This window comes from Accipiter gentilis, chromosome 32 (genome assembly GCF_929443795.1).
Source record: "Accipiter gentilis chromosome 32, bAccGen1.1, whole genome shotgun sequence".
Classification (NCBI taxonomy): Eukaryota; Metazoa; Chordata; class Aves; order Accipitriformes; family Accipitridae; genus Astur; species Astur gentilis.
This window is the reverse complement of record NC_064911.1, coordinates 15,184,501-15,199,043: the sequence shown is the minus strand read 5'-3', so window position 1 is coordinate 15,199,043 and position 14,543 is coordinate 15,184,501. Positions and strand designations below refer to the sequence as shown.

The 14,543-nt window shown below is 37.1% G+C and overlaps 1 protein-coding gene across 18 annotated transcripts in view; it reads right to left on the bottom strand.

Moving 5' to 3' along the window:
• The window catches only part of DMD (dystrophin), a 1,191,992-nt gene that overhangs the window by 308,064 nt on the left and 869,385 nt on the right, over positions 1–14,543 (bottom strand). For 17 of the 18 annotated variants that reach the window (XM_049835325.1, XM_049835324.1, XM_049835302.1 and 14 more), the window contains one exon: positions 4,312–4,429. The exons of the other annotated variant lie outside the window; for it this stretch is intronic. In XM_049835325.1, coding sequence (XP_049691282.1) covers positions 4,312–4,429 — 118 coding nt within the window. The remainder of the gene's footprint in view (positions 1–4,311; positions 4,430–14,543) is intronic. 18 annotated transcript variants of the gene reach the window in all.

Sequence of the window (14,543 nt, the reverse complement as noted above, 5' to 3'; positions counted from 1 at the left end):
GTAAAACCGCAGAAAGGTTATTCACCGTTATCTTTCGCATGTGTGTGAACACAGCAGTAGGAAGGCCTGCTATTTAAAGTTTCTTACATTTCCAGGATCTAGCAAGATCTAACATAGCCTTTGTAATTACTTTGGTATTTCTGATTCTAAGACTGTAAATTTGTTTTTATTATCTCTCAGTATATTTCTATATTGACTTGTTACTGGCTTTATGTATTCTATACATAGGAACTAATGGAAAATAAAGGGAATTTTCAAAGTTTAATTACTTTATTATATTCAAAGTTGCTTATAAACTCATTCAATTTAAGGAAACAACATTTTCATCAGCAGTAAAGCAAAGTGTTTTGGAGCTGTGATGCACTATGTAGAGAAAAACATTATTGTACAGCATATGGTTCTGTTAGAATAGAATGCTTTATCAAGGGCATTAAAAGAGCAGAGAGGCATCTTGCTTTTCCCCACAACTTTTCCTCAAGACTAAATGTAATTATTACTCTTATGTATTCTTTAATGTTTAAGTTGTAAACAAACTATGATTTACATAGAACAGAGATTTGAGTATGACATTATGTAAACATAACACAAGATTTGCTTTATAGAGCCAAGTTCTTTTTACGTAGCATAGCTCCTGCAATTTCATACAGATAATGAAGTAAGAGTGGAGAAAAAAAGGTTCAAAGGAAATAATCCAATTGTATGAGCTTATCTTTAATTTCTGGTTTTATTTCCTAAAGAAAGACTAAACCTGTGCAGTACTATGACAATTCTGTTGAAAAATAATCTCACGATTGTTGACTGTTTTGCAGTTCTTCTTAGAGATTGTCTGTGAAATGTCTTTTGATTTGCTTGATTTTGTATAAAACGTTTACCTTGCTTGTTTTTATAAATACTTTCAAAGGCAATAATGGCTTCTAAATATAATTCAAAGTGTGACTTTAACGAGCATAACACACGTATTTCTGCAAGCAGAGTGACTCAAGAGTTGCCGACATTAGCTAGCACAGAAGCCAGAACCTTCAGGGTTTTAATTCCAGTTGATGGCATGCTGACCCACCCTGTGACCAAGAATGCAGCTGTCTTGTAGAGTAGCTACGAGTCTCATTTAGTATTTATAATATATCTGTTCAGTGATATAGGCCAGATGATTGTGTTTTGGTTTTTTACTAGCACCTTAATAGCAAAAGGCAATGAACAACATATTCATACAAATCAGCTCATCTTCTCAGCTTTTTACTTCTCAAAGTGTGAGATCCCATGTTTCAGCCTAGGAAGAGGTAGTGCTCTAGATACAGTCGAGTCTATCAGCTCCTACGTGACAGACTAGCACAGCACAGCCCTGAACTCCCTTTCCTTCGCGATGGGATCCGATGCATTTGGCACCCGGTAGTGCGACATTACAGAAGGCTGCACGGGAGAGTGGTACACAGCTGCTGCAGAGGAGCACAAATGGCACAGCGCTGGTGCTCAGGTCACAAAACGGGAGAGATTTGAATGAGTACTAAGAACTGCTAAGACATAACCATGGTAACCTATTTGTATTCAGAAGAGGGTAAAAAACCCACAGGAAATGGGAAACAGTCTGCAGGTGAGGTAGTCAGGGAGGACTTGCAGCAGGACTCTGGTGCAAAGTCCAAGTATAACGGAGGGGATGCTCTCTAAGGCTGTGGGGAACATGAAGGCCTTAGCAAGGGGAGCAGGTTCTCTGTCCAGGGTTCATCTCAGGCTGCAAGCAAGATTCCTGGGGATGGACCTGGGGACGACACCCTGGGTGCAATAGGCTGGGCTCCGTATCTGCTGGACTGCAAGGCAAAACTGGGTGCACGAGGTGGGAGCGCTGCACAGCACAGCAGGCTTCAGAGGAGATGTGCTGGGCATAAGGAGAGTCTTCCTATGTTCAGGACAGCAGAGCGCTGTGAAGGGGTGGAGGGGTGAACTACTCCCACGGTAGGTGCAGCAAGAACAAGTGGATCCTGTCTATAGAGATATTTAGCAGGCCTAATTCAAACCAAACAGAGCAATTTCCATCTTCTTCATACAACATACAACAGGGGAAAAAAAATAATGTCATGCAATTAAAAATACAAAAATTACTATTGTTCTTTTAAAGAAGGACTTCAGGTGACAGTATGCCACATTTGGCATATATTTGGAAAAACCTTATGTGCCATATTGTAAAGTCCTAGAATTTTCCCCCCCTGGAAATATCATGATCTCCTTAAAATTCTAAAGGAATAAATACCACTTGAATAGTGTTTAGTACTATCCACAATTGTACAAATATAAACTAGCAAAGCATGAAAAAACCTTCATGAATCTAGTTTGCTGCCTCAGAAGACTGAATCAAAAAGGGCCCTGATCATACTGTATCTCCCTCCATTGCAGAAACGCAGACCCTATATATTTCTGACAATCAATACTTTACTTGAAGATTGCTTCATTAGCAACAACAGGATGATGTTCGAAGATGCTATACTACAGTAAGATGTACTTGAAACAACATAAACACACCCGACCTGTATCTATTGCATCATAAGTTGTACTTTTGCAGTCAAGGATATTGACAGTTACAGCATAGAAAACTAATTGCTAAAACACAGCAAAAATGAATCTTTAAGTTCAAAACCAGCCAACCAGTTTGGGAATTCTTACAGACAAACACTAAGAAATCTTCATGTAAAATATATTCACCACACCGCTAGCCACAGATGCAAGCTGTCATATAGTGGGGTTACCACATACTCATTCATGATTTACAGTCTGATAGCTTGCTTTCCTTTTTTTTTTTTTTTTTTTGCTGTATGAGAAAGCAGCATTTAATCTCTCTTAGAAGGCAATTTCACTTAAAGTGAAGCGCGGTTTTCTAACAGAACAAAATTTAGTCATGCATACAATTCACATGAGGGCATATAGGAATTATGCTTGCATTTCATGTAAAGTCTACAATTCTCGTCTTCAGAAGACTTGCCTTAGAATTAAAAATTAAATCATACTAGAAAATACTGATGGGAGTACTACATATGTTGGCTTTGAATAAGAACTGTAAAGTTAAGGTACATATATATACACACTTCATCCGAATTCAACTCAGTATGTTTCTAAAATTAATTTGCATGTCAAACAAGAACAGGTTCTTGTGCAATATATAAGTGCTATCCATTTCTTCTCAAACTTCAAACAAAACAAATACAGCTTTCCTCTCTCTCAGTAATATGTTTCAAGACCAGGAAGAGAATAGCAGTTAAACAATGTTGTTTCACATAGGATTTAGTTTAATAGTATCTGCGTGTGCTACTAACAACAATGCAGTCCAAACATGCAATGTGATTTTGACATATTATGGAAAGTATTTACCTGATGGAGTAAAAAGAAAGAGGTAATTTATGTGTGTTTGTTTTTTTTCTTTTAATTACGGGGATAGAGAAGTTTAGCCTATGTATACACTCTTCGTGTCATCAGTTTCAGGGAGCAATCCCTGGTGTCAAGGCCAAGATGTGCAGAACAGCTTGCATCCACCTAAAGTGAGTTGGCTGTGTCCATATGCAAAGTGTTTGGCCTGAGTCTTCTCTAAGCTCCACAGGGGACCTTTAGGACCAGAAGAAATTAATTTTTTATAGTTTTTAGTCCTGAGTACTCAATAACTGAAGATATGTAACAGTCCACCACAGAGGGCTGCTTTTATAGCATGACCTTCGGAGTATGTTTCATCCTACAGTGAAGGGCATAAGGACATGCAAGCGTCCAAGGGTGACAACACTACATCTTCTATAGACGTCTTCTAAAACTTAACCTACTAATTTTTGCACCTTAGACACAGCTAGTTGGTTAATTCTGGAAAGGGAAGCCAGAACTGAAAAACTAATACAGACTAATGCAGAGCATCATCAGACTTGTGTGTCAACTGAAGCGAGATGAAAGAAGTGGCTGCAGCTGTACGACAGGGGATGGAATTGAAAGCTTCTTACAAGCCTACGGCTATACTCTGTGAATTCTTTCTTTTCCCTCCTTGTTTAAGAATAAATGTATTTCTTTATCTGTAGTGATCACATTCTATATTTTCTACAATGTACTTCCACTATGAAGTCAAGCAATATGAAATTAAGGTGAAAAATTTGGAATATACCATCACTGACTTTCACTTACATTTCTTCTATATGCAATTTGGAAAATCAGTGTGAGAACTGTCTCCTGATGGAACTCTCCTTCTCATGGCAAAGGCATAAAGTGTCTGAAAAATGCTATGCTTATCAGGTATTACAACATTTTTCCATATTTTCTGAAACATCATATGATAGCGGAATCACCACTTACTGCGGTCAGTAATTATCGTTCTGGCCTCTTGATTGCTTGTCTTGTTTTTTAGATTTTGTGCTGCAGTTATTAGTTCATCCAGTTGGGGACGTCTTTGCTCCAGATCCTGTAGTATTGCCTAGTTGCACAAAAATAAAACAAAGAAAAAAGCATGTAGAGCTGTTGAGAAGACCATGTATAGGGACTTTTTTTTGTGCCAGCTTGATTTAAAGCACAAAGGTTGTTTGCTGTTTCAAATAATACAAAGAATTTGGTCTAGACCTTGCAAATATTGTTGTTATTCTTAACATAAAAATACTAAGTATAACTTGTAACAATAATTTTAAAAGAACCCATAAAACTAGATATAAAATTATGCAAGGGTACGCTATTTTCCTCTATAAAGCTATAGAAGTATACTATTCTTCTATATTGTCTTAGATTTTACAGCATATTTTTAAAAAGATATAGGGGTTTACCAGATAGGGCAGGATTTTCCGAGTAACTCATGAAGTCTAATTAATGTTTGCTTCTTAAGATTTTAAGACTGTTTAATTACTATGTATTGCTTTAAAGCCAATGTAAGACTGTTAATGTTGCTTCTTCTGTCCTGACACCTTACCTAGCAGAAAAGTAATTAACACTCACAGTAATTTATATGTTAGTCAACCAGATATATAAAGCCCAGGCAATCTGACTAGAAAGTAAGAAGTGGATCTAGAGTTTGTCACAGGGAAAAAAGATAGGCTTCAAAATAATGACTCGTGGTCTTTAGGAGGTAATAAAAACTAAAATACAATAGCTTTAGATATAATGAAAATAAGAACTCAAGGGGAGTAAGGCATGTAACATTTATGCATATATTAACTTATTTTGAAGGATTAGGGAAGAGCAAACAAGGAAGCAGTTCAAAGATTTCCCAGATAAGAAGCATCCAACCATGTATTTAAAAGACATTGACCAAATCTGGCAACTTCAAATCCCTATCACGTAGCTTCCAGAAAAGATGCTTGTTAGATTTCCCAGTCTTAGGAGTTGGAAGTAGCAATATTTATTACCAAATTATGAACAAATTACTTTATTTTTTCCCCACAATTTTGAGTCACCGGAACAGTACGTTGTCAGATATCTAGTAGGTACAGCGTATCAGCTATCAAGCTGACAACAAAGGTCAGTGAAGGATTTTTATTTTTCAGGCTTTTTATGTGGACAGCAGTTAGATAATCTCTTAGCATGCCCACCTGGCTGTTGACTATGTGTCTTGGAGTATTTTATTGTCTTAAAAAACTCCCCCCCCCCCCTAAAATGCTTTTATTCTACATAATCATACTTTACTTTAACAAGCTGTTATTCACTGACTGTACTGAATGGAAAAGACCTGCAGGGTCTGATCATAAACTTGGCCCTCCGACCTGAGATTAGAGATACATAATTTCACCAATTTGAAGGGGACAGGTAAAGGCCTAATATTATTTTCTGTTCAATGAGATTAGCAAAAGAGCACGAGAATTATCACTTCCAGTAACTACAGCATGTATCGTCAAAAGCAAGCTAAAAACTCTACAGTTTCATTTTTGTTCAGTTACAAGCTCTTCAAGAAAAAAAGGTAATTTTCAAGATACACATCTAGCTATGCCCTGTGAAATTCTTGCCTTTAACTTCTGTATCAGAAGGTCTTTGAAAATCTATTATAACTGGCTTTCTAAACTCATACCCAAAAGTTTGGAGGGTATTTTCTCACTTGTATACTGATTGGATTGCATACAGAGACACACAGTTAAAGCAGCAGCTTGCATAATTAAGCAAAGAACAAATTTCTCATTAGAAGCCTCTCCTTCGTGAAAGCACTCAAGAAAAAGAAATAAAATCTACTGATGCAGTTACTACCTCTAGATATCTATGTGCCTTCAAAACTCCATTTTCTAGGAAGACAAGTTAATGAGTGACATGAATTTTACAATAGAAAAAGCAGTCCCATTGCAGCCTAACAATATCTGCATTATACATACTGCCAAAACGGACTGTGCAGAAGGGACATTAAAACACATACAACACGCTCAGATAATTGTGTGGCCTCCAAAGTAATATTCCCCTTTCTCTCTCCTTCCCCTAACTAGAAACTGTTCAGAGGAGGAAAAGCAAGTTAAGTGATTCTAAGGTCTTATGCCCAGAGAGACTCTAAACTGTTCCCTAAAGTTTCCTAAATATAATTTTTATATCTGATATACTGAAGAGGAGAATGATTTATCTGATCCAGCCTGAGTCTCCAACCAGACATTAAATGCTATGTTTGTACCAGAGAAGAAAGCTTCTGCTATAAGAAATCTAGTAAGAAACAAAGCAAGAGGTTAGGATTTGCTCAGTACCAAAACGAGCGAATGGAACTGATGTATTCCTAAGTGCTTACAGAATGATTTACCCACAAGACCCATCTGCAATTCCGGAACTGGACACTCGGGAAAGCTAGCAATGCCTCTTTTCAGTGAGTCTTGCTAGCTCTGCTGTCCCCTCAGGGACACAACAATCTTGTCCCTATATGGCCTGTGAGGACATCCTTCCCTCTGCCATTTAATGTAGATAAAATTACTTTCTGCTGGATGTACTAACGTGTGTTTTTGAAAGGTCAAGATGGACATCTTGAAACCCTTACACTAAGAGCAGATCTGCAGATTCTTGGACCTGTCAGGAGACAATAATCATAGAAACATAGAATCATTTAGGTTGGAAAAGACCTTCAAGATCATCAAGTCCAACCATCAACCATATATAATTAAAGAACAGATGGGGTTTTTCTTAGTCTTAGAAAGGTAACCACTCAGAATAAGGATAAAACCTTCCTCAAATTAATATATTTTTTCTTCAGTTTAATACAAAGTGTCAGAGAACCATACCCAAACAATGTACTGTTTTATTTGGTAAAATTTTATCAATTAAAATTGTTGTAAAATTGTGACAATGTTTATTGGTACAATTTTACCAATTGCTACAATCCTAAAGACTTAGTAAATATACGTTCCACATGGAACCTACTTTGTGTGTACATGTACAAGCCCTGATGAAAACTTGGATAAAAGTAACTACTAAAACACATCATTCCTGAGCCTTCCTGTGATCCTGTAGCACGAAAGTAACCAGCAACACTTGAGCTCCACTTAAAGTATTAGCAAATTCAGAAAAATATTCTGTGACCGGACAAACTAATCATACAAATTGATTTTGTGGGTAACAAAAATACAAATAATTATGCTAGGAAGAGAAGTGTTTTGATGAATACAAATTAAAAGACAGCTAAATATGATTTTGGGAAAAAAATGAATAAATTATTAGCTGAAAAGATGTAAAGCAGACAAACAAACAAAAAAAACAAACCCCCACCCCCAAACCAAAATGAGAAACAGTGCATATATGGAGACACTTTTTAAAACTTTTACAAATTCAGCCAAATATTTAATGTTGTAAAATTGGATCCTCAACAGAAAACTAAGTGGAAACTATTAGAAGACGTTATTACAACAGCCACAGGAAGAAAAACTCGTTAATAGTGGCACCCTGGTGGAGGCACAGCAGATGCAACAGACCAGATGCCTCTGATTTGGAATGTCAGCACACTGAAACAAATGTGCTATGTAAAAAATGGGTAATACAAAAATAAAAGTTATTATGAAAGGATTTTCAAAATAAATTAAACAGAAATCCATCTAGTCCCCATCAGGTCACCAAAAGCACAGGTACAAAGACTTAGGGAGTCAGCTACACTAAAAGGATTTTTTTTTTTTTTTTTTTTATAAACACTTGTGTTCTTGTGCATATAATTTCCCTTTATTCTCATTTACCTAGTGCTCTGTAAAGGTAGAATAATGTATTCTGCAAAACATACACCACATTGTAATCAAATTTGTGTTTAATAATAACTGTAATTCAACATGAGTAGATCAACAATGAGGAAGGACCATTGACATCCATGGTTGTACAAATACATCTTTAAACCCCCAAAGAGTTTTCTTTTTCTTCTATATATCTATGAGTGCCAACATAATAATGCTTGGTGACAGCATAGTAATGGAAAGATGAGATTCAGTCATCAAACCTGCCTACACTTTGTTAGAAAGTGATGCTATTCACTTTTAACAATCTTTCCACATTTGTGGACAGCAGCTGCTCAAAAGAAAAATCCAATTTTCAGGTTCCTAGCTTTTATGATTTCTTTACACAAAATGGGGATTGAGATATGGAACAAATTGTTTAAGTCAGCAACTGAGATAACTTGTATAAGAATTGCCAAGAAAACCCCTGAAAAACTGAAACAGGTGAAGTGTGACAAATTCTTGGTGGGACTGCAAGGTTTGAGACTGAGAATTTAAATATTCTTTAGCTTTATAATGTACTGCATGCTACAGCCTGCATATTTGTCACTCTAGCCATGTGTGCAGTAATTTATATAAAAGGTAGGATCTTTAAAATCTATCCAATCTTTCTTCCTGACTTTATGGCAAGCGTTATTATGCTGGTTTTGGCTGGTTAAACCACCACAGTTATTAAACTGGAATATCTGAATTCCAGGATGGTACCAAGTCTTAAACGTTCAGCTAATCATTTATTAGTGCTGATTATGGGTGTTTGCTCTTTAATATCAGAAGCAACTTTTCTCACACCAAAGCCGGGACTTTTAATGTCCCATTGCTGAAGTTCAAACATATAAACTAGAGTTAAGGTTGCTGTTCTGCAACGTTATATATGATTGTGCTTCAGTCTGTATGCTTCTTTAAAAAGGCTCTGGGTCTACTTCATAACTATTTTACATCCTTAAGTTGAAAAACGTCTCTGAAAATGAAGAAGTTAAAATGCCATTAAAAAAATTAAAGATTATTGGGTAAAGTAGGTCCCACGATTCCTTTTAGTACTTAACGGAGGAGTCCTCCGTAGTGGTAATGACTACCATGTCTTCACATTTTTTCTGTGTATTTACATGCTACCAGTCAAAAACAGTTTGCTATCTATTTTATATGTTTTTGTTTTGGTTTTTTTTTTTTCCACTACGTAAGAATGCTAACAGTAAGTGAGCCAAAAATGCTGTTTGGTCAAAAAGGAGATTTAGGGAAGACCTTCCATATTAAGAGCAAACTGGAAACAGCATTTTGTCATAAACAACCCATGGCTGACTTCCCAACTGTTTGGGATGGTTCGTTTTGGCCCACCCCCAAACTTATTTAATGAAATGAACCAGTGGACCACAAAAGCACGATTGAATGATTAATATAGGAATGTAAGAGAGAAGGAAGATATATTTTTCTTCTTATGAAGCTATTCACTTCTCCAAACTCACCATGATATTCTTAGAAAAAGCACAATTCCATTAAACAGTTGTTGAGGAAATGATTTGCTCATCTTTTGAAAAACTAGGCACTAAAGCTTAAATTTAAACAAAAAATGAAGCAACTACTTCCTGAGCAAAATGTATAGCCATGACAACTTTTACTTAAAACAACTGAGTTTCTTAAGGCTGGTTGGTTCTCTAAATATAATGTGTTATACACACACCTAGAAAGAGAGAAAGCTTTGGAAGAAAGCTTGCTAACAATTTCAGAAAATGCAGATATGCAACACCTACAGTTCATCTGCATAATAAAATTGGCCTTGTTAAGTTATTCCTCCCAAGCACAATTTGAATTTGTTTTCTTGTCACTAAGCAGGAAGGGAATATGAGAGAAAACAATCATTTACATACTCTCTACATTTAAACATAAAATTACAAAATAATGAAAGTCATATAATGCAGTGGAGTTTTCTTTTGAAAACAACTTTTGTTTTGGCTATTAGCTGCTTTGTGTTTTCTCTCCAAAGCATGTATAATTCTAGGAACAGAAGAAGATCTAGAGTTACTACTTAGCAGTGTTGCTAGCTGATTGGTACCTGTCAGTAAAAGCAAAACATTAACAGACTGGACACTGTGATTTGATTTTGCCCGAGTGATTTATGCAGCCTAAGTTTTCATGAGCACATATTTTTAAGCCCACTTAGGGCCCACTCAAGAACTGCCGAAGTAGCTCTCACTACTGTTTTAGTGACTATATCAACTCCATCAGCGATGCTGTGGGAAAGCGACCAGTAACAGCTTATCAGGTGTCTCACTAGCTGCATGAAAAAGCATCAAAGAACTTTTTGTATGCTTTTTTGTGACAGTCACTCAACAAATTATGTTGGTGGCATTGTAAACATCTGAGGACTGCTCCTTTACAACCTATGAATTCTGGTTCATACTAGGAAGTTACAACAGCAAAAAGTGCAACATGCTGTTGATATACACTAACCAAACCAAGCGGAACGGGGAGTACTTTGAATTTCCATGCTTTGACCAACAACGTAAGGTCATGGTGATGGCTGGAGCTGGCTTAACTCTCACCCTCTCTCTTCCTCCCCTGCTCCCCATTTGTCTGCAGAAAAGGACTTTGGGAACAGGTATTGCAAGATCTCTAAGGAAAGGTGAGTGAGCTGTAGAAGAGAAAAAACCCTTAAAAATCTGAGTTCACAGGGAAATCAACTATACTGCTCCAGAACTGCCGGAGGCAGATACCCTTCTACTCATTCACAAATGCGGTAGTCAGCAAGGAAAAGTACATGCAGCATGGTCAGAGTCATAAGTAAGGTACAAGAATGAGACTTCCCAAGAGGCTAAAAGTCAGCCAAGGCCCACTCAGGTGTTTTTTACTGTCCTCATAGACCACCAAATTGGGTACTGACACTAGGAAAAAGGTGGCATACACATAGGTTGCAAGACAAAGGTAATATGATCTGAAGCAGGTCCAGCAAGGCTGGATGTGCCCTAGCCTTAGAAATAAAAAGGTGGAAGCAAATAAAAGTTTACCTTGCAGCTGAAAATATTTTCAGACTAGGAAAACAGGCTGCAGAGATGTAAGGAAGCAATGCACTAGATCTCTTGATGAGGGACCTCCAATTGATGCATGTTAGTGGCAGCTACCCAGATGTGAAGTTAAATAAGACTAAATTTGGATACGTGATATGAACTAATAATGCTGTAGACATTTCACACTCATTTAAAACATTCATACAATCCATTACTTGAAATGAAATTACTTGAAAGAAAGAGAAAAACTCTGTCACAAGGAGATCCGTTTATACCAACTCAAGATGAAGGATTGATGAAGATCGATGAGACAAGAGAAGCCCTACCTTGCTAAGCTTGGACTTTCTGAACCCACTCCTTCTCTGGAGAAGAAGAAAATATAAGGAGGGGCAAAGATTTCCCAAATCTTTGCAAAGTTTGTCTGTGTGTTTAGCGGCATTTACAGTAGCATGTTTTTGCTGAACTAATCTGTAACTCGGTACCTCCCCTTGATGCTTGTGTCCCAGAAAAGATGCGTTTAAGATACAGAAAGGATGCAAGTAGTCCACATGGTCCAAGGAACCTGCAGTATCACAAGGAGCTGCAAGAATGCTATACTAAAAATAAGCATCTACAAATGAATTTAACTTGTTCTTAACAGCTACGATGGCACCTTACACGACAATACATGGAGTGAGGCAGGGCTGTAGCAGAAGTGGTTGAATTACCAACTTTTCATGGATAATTGGTAAACAAAAATCCAGAGTCTTCAGGAATGCTAAGTAGTTTGGGAAGATTAGCTACTATGTACTAAAGAAGATCCCCAGATAAGATTTTTTTTTGACAGGCTGTGTCATTTTTACAGCAATGCATAGTAACATGTTCAAAATTGATGAACACTGGCAACTATCTCAGACATCATCTACGTGAAAACAAGCACCGAACAGAGGGACACTACGTAGGAAGCATGCTGTCTATGCTATTTTGCACATATGGTGCATATCCAGGAAGAGGGTCACACCATCAGCAGCTTGCTCTTTCTAACTGAGATGTCTTGATGGATCTGCACTGGAGTCCATCCAGTGGACAGGATGGAGAGAAGATGGAGCGAAGACTAGGAAAAGATTACATCTTAACATGGTTTGTGCATGTATCATTCTCAGATAAAAGGAATTCACTCTGTTATAGCCACTGCCAGAAAAAAAAGGAATAAAGCTAAAGATGTATCTGTAACAAGTGGAACAACATTTAAAGATTTGGGTGTTTGGCTATAATGAGATCCATTCAACTAGAAGAACACAGTGATAAATCACGTGTAAGAACTCAAGACTGAAACAGGATTACAGCTTTAAGAGTAAATCTGAGTATATGTGAACTGTGTATGAAGTTACAGCCTTTTGCCCCCAAACAATGTGGCTGCTCAATACTACTTTTGTTTGCAATAAAGTATGAGCATCTAAACAATTGGGCAAAACTATTCCAGGGTATCTTATGTCCTTTCAGGCAATCGCACTAAATAACTTAATGGATGGGAACCAGCGTTAGGAGCCACAGAGCTTCCCCAGTTTCTGTATTAGTCAGCAGAACCAAAGTCTCTCAGCACATAGCTACCATTTGTGGAACGTGAATTTGCAATATTTACTATTTTATTTCTCCTATATAACCAATGGTTTTCGGATTAAGGATTTTTCCACTGCACTTACAAATGCGTATTACCAAGAAAACTGAGGACAGCTGTTCTGTTTCTCAAAGCTGAAGCTTTAGTTTTTCTTTACTGGTTTTTTTTCAGATGATGGTGGTAGTGAACTCCTTTTATCTGAGACTGATCTAGTGAAAAATATACTTGTCAATGCGCTTCAAAAGCAAAGTATAGGTTCTTTACCTTGTCACTTTTTTAAACAGAAGATACGTTTACCTTGCATGAAACAGTATTGAGTAGACATAATATTATATTATGAATATAAGCAAAACAAGCAGGTATTTTTAGCTATCCTTTTTTTAAATTTAAGAAAATAACCAACTTATTTTCGTGGAGAAGGAAAGCTAACAGCTTGACTAAAGATGGTCCCCAAATTATCCAATTTTATAGGGAAAAGAATAGCCTGAATCAATTTTATGCTCTGAAAAAACCACAGAATGCCTTCCTCAGTTTCTGCTGGAGCCTCTGGAAATCTTTGATTACTTTTACTGGAAGTTTCCTCCAGTAATAGCAAGTGAATAACAATTAAGAAGAAGAAAATGGATTTGCACAGCATCATTTGCCAGATAAGTTCTTCTTTAGTACCTTACGACACTAGATATTTTTCCCAAGAATAAGGTAAAATGAAGAAAGAGGATATGATCTAGTTTGCTTAGGTTCGCTTTTGAAAAAGAAAGCAAAAGCTGTTACATCAATTGTTTCTTACAGTAAACTTATTGTTTAGCTCTGTGTGTGTGTGCACAAGGTAGGGCTGGGGGGAGCATTCTTATTTACCATGTCTGATAAGAAATGTTGAAATAATTCTGGAATAACTTGAGCCCAAATCTAGTAACTAGGATCCTCATCTTTATTCATATCTCATTGTCATTCTGAAAGCTAAGAACCATACAAAGTAACGAGCCTAGTTTTGGTGCCTAAACCTTTCTGGCATATTCAGAAAGGTTTTACTCCTAGAGCTATACTTCTGCCTTTCATTTTTGTTTTCATTTTTGTTGCTTTGTTCTGGTGCGTGTGTGTGTTTGTTTTACTTCTAGTTTTTATTCCCCCATATTTCCATAGCTATGTACTTAACAATAATGCAGAAGGTAAAGGTAGCAACTTTGAAAATTCTGATGATATTCGTATTTCATTAACAGTGAAGGAAGGAAGGAAATGTATATATTGTGGATACTGCAAGTGCAGGATAAATGTTTCATTTAAAAGACTGAGGAGATTATGAAGACAAAACAGTGGTGTACTGAAAAAATGGGTTATTAAAAGTTTGACAGGGCAAGACTTAGCTTTATAACTAATTTCAAAGGGGAAATCTCAAGTTCTCAGTTTCCAGCAGGAGCTAGTATATTATTAATACCATCTTGTCTCGGCAGTGTCACAGAGACACCAGTCTCTTGAAAATAACCATATTTAACACTCAAAAAACTATAACATGATCTAAGAAGCTATGGGGTAGGTTGAGAAACAGATGTAAGTGCTGCGCACTTGAGCATCACTACACATAACTAAAGCAGGAGCTGCAGCCGAGTTAGGTCCCCCAGTTATTTTGCAGCGTGAAAAGCGGGTGGAGAGTAGATGCCTCAGGAGGGAACTCAGCCAGGCGTAGGCTGTGCGGAAAGATGCCTAGGCACTGCATGACTGGCAGAAATACAGGAGCACTCCTTGTCTTGTGATGGTGATGGGTGTCCTGGCGACAAGGGCCAGGTCCTTGCTTTCTCC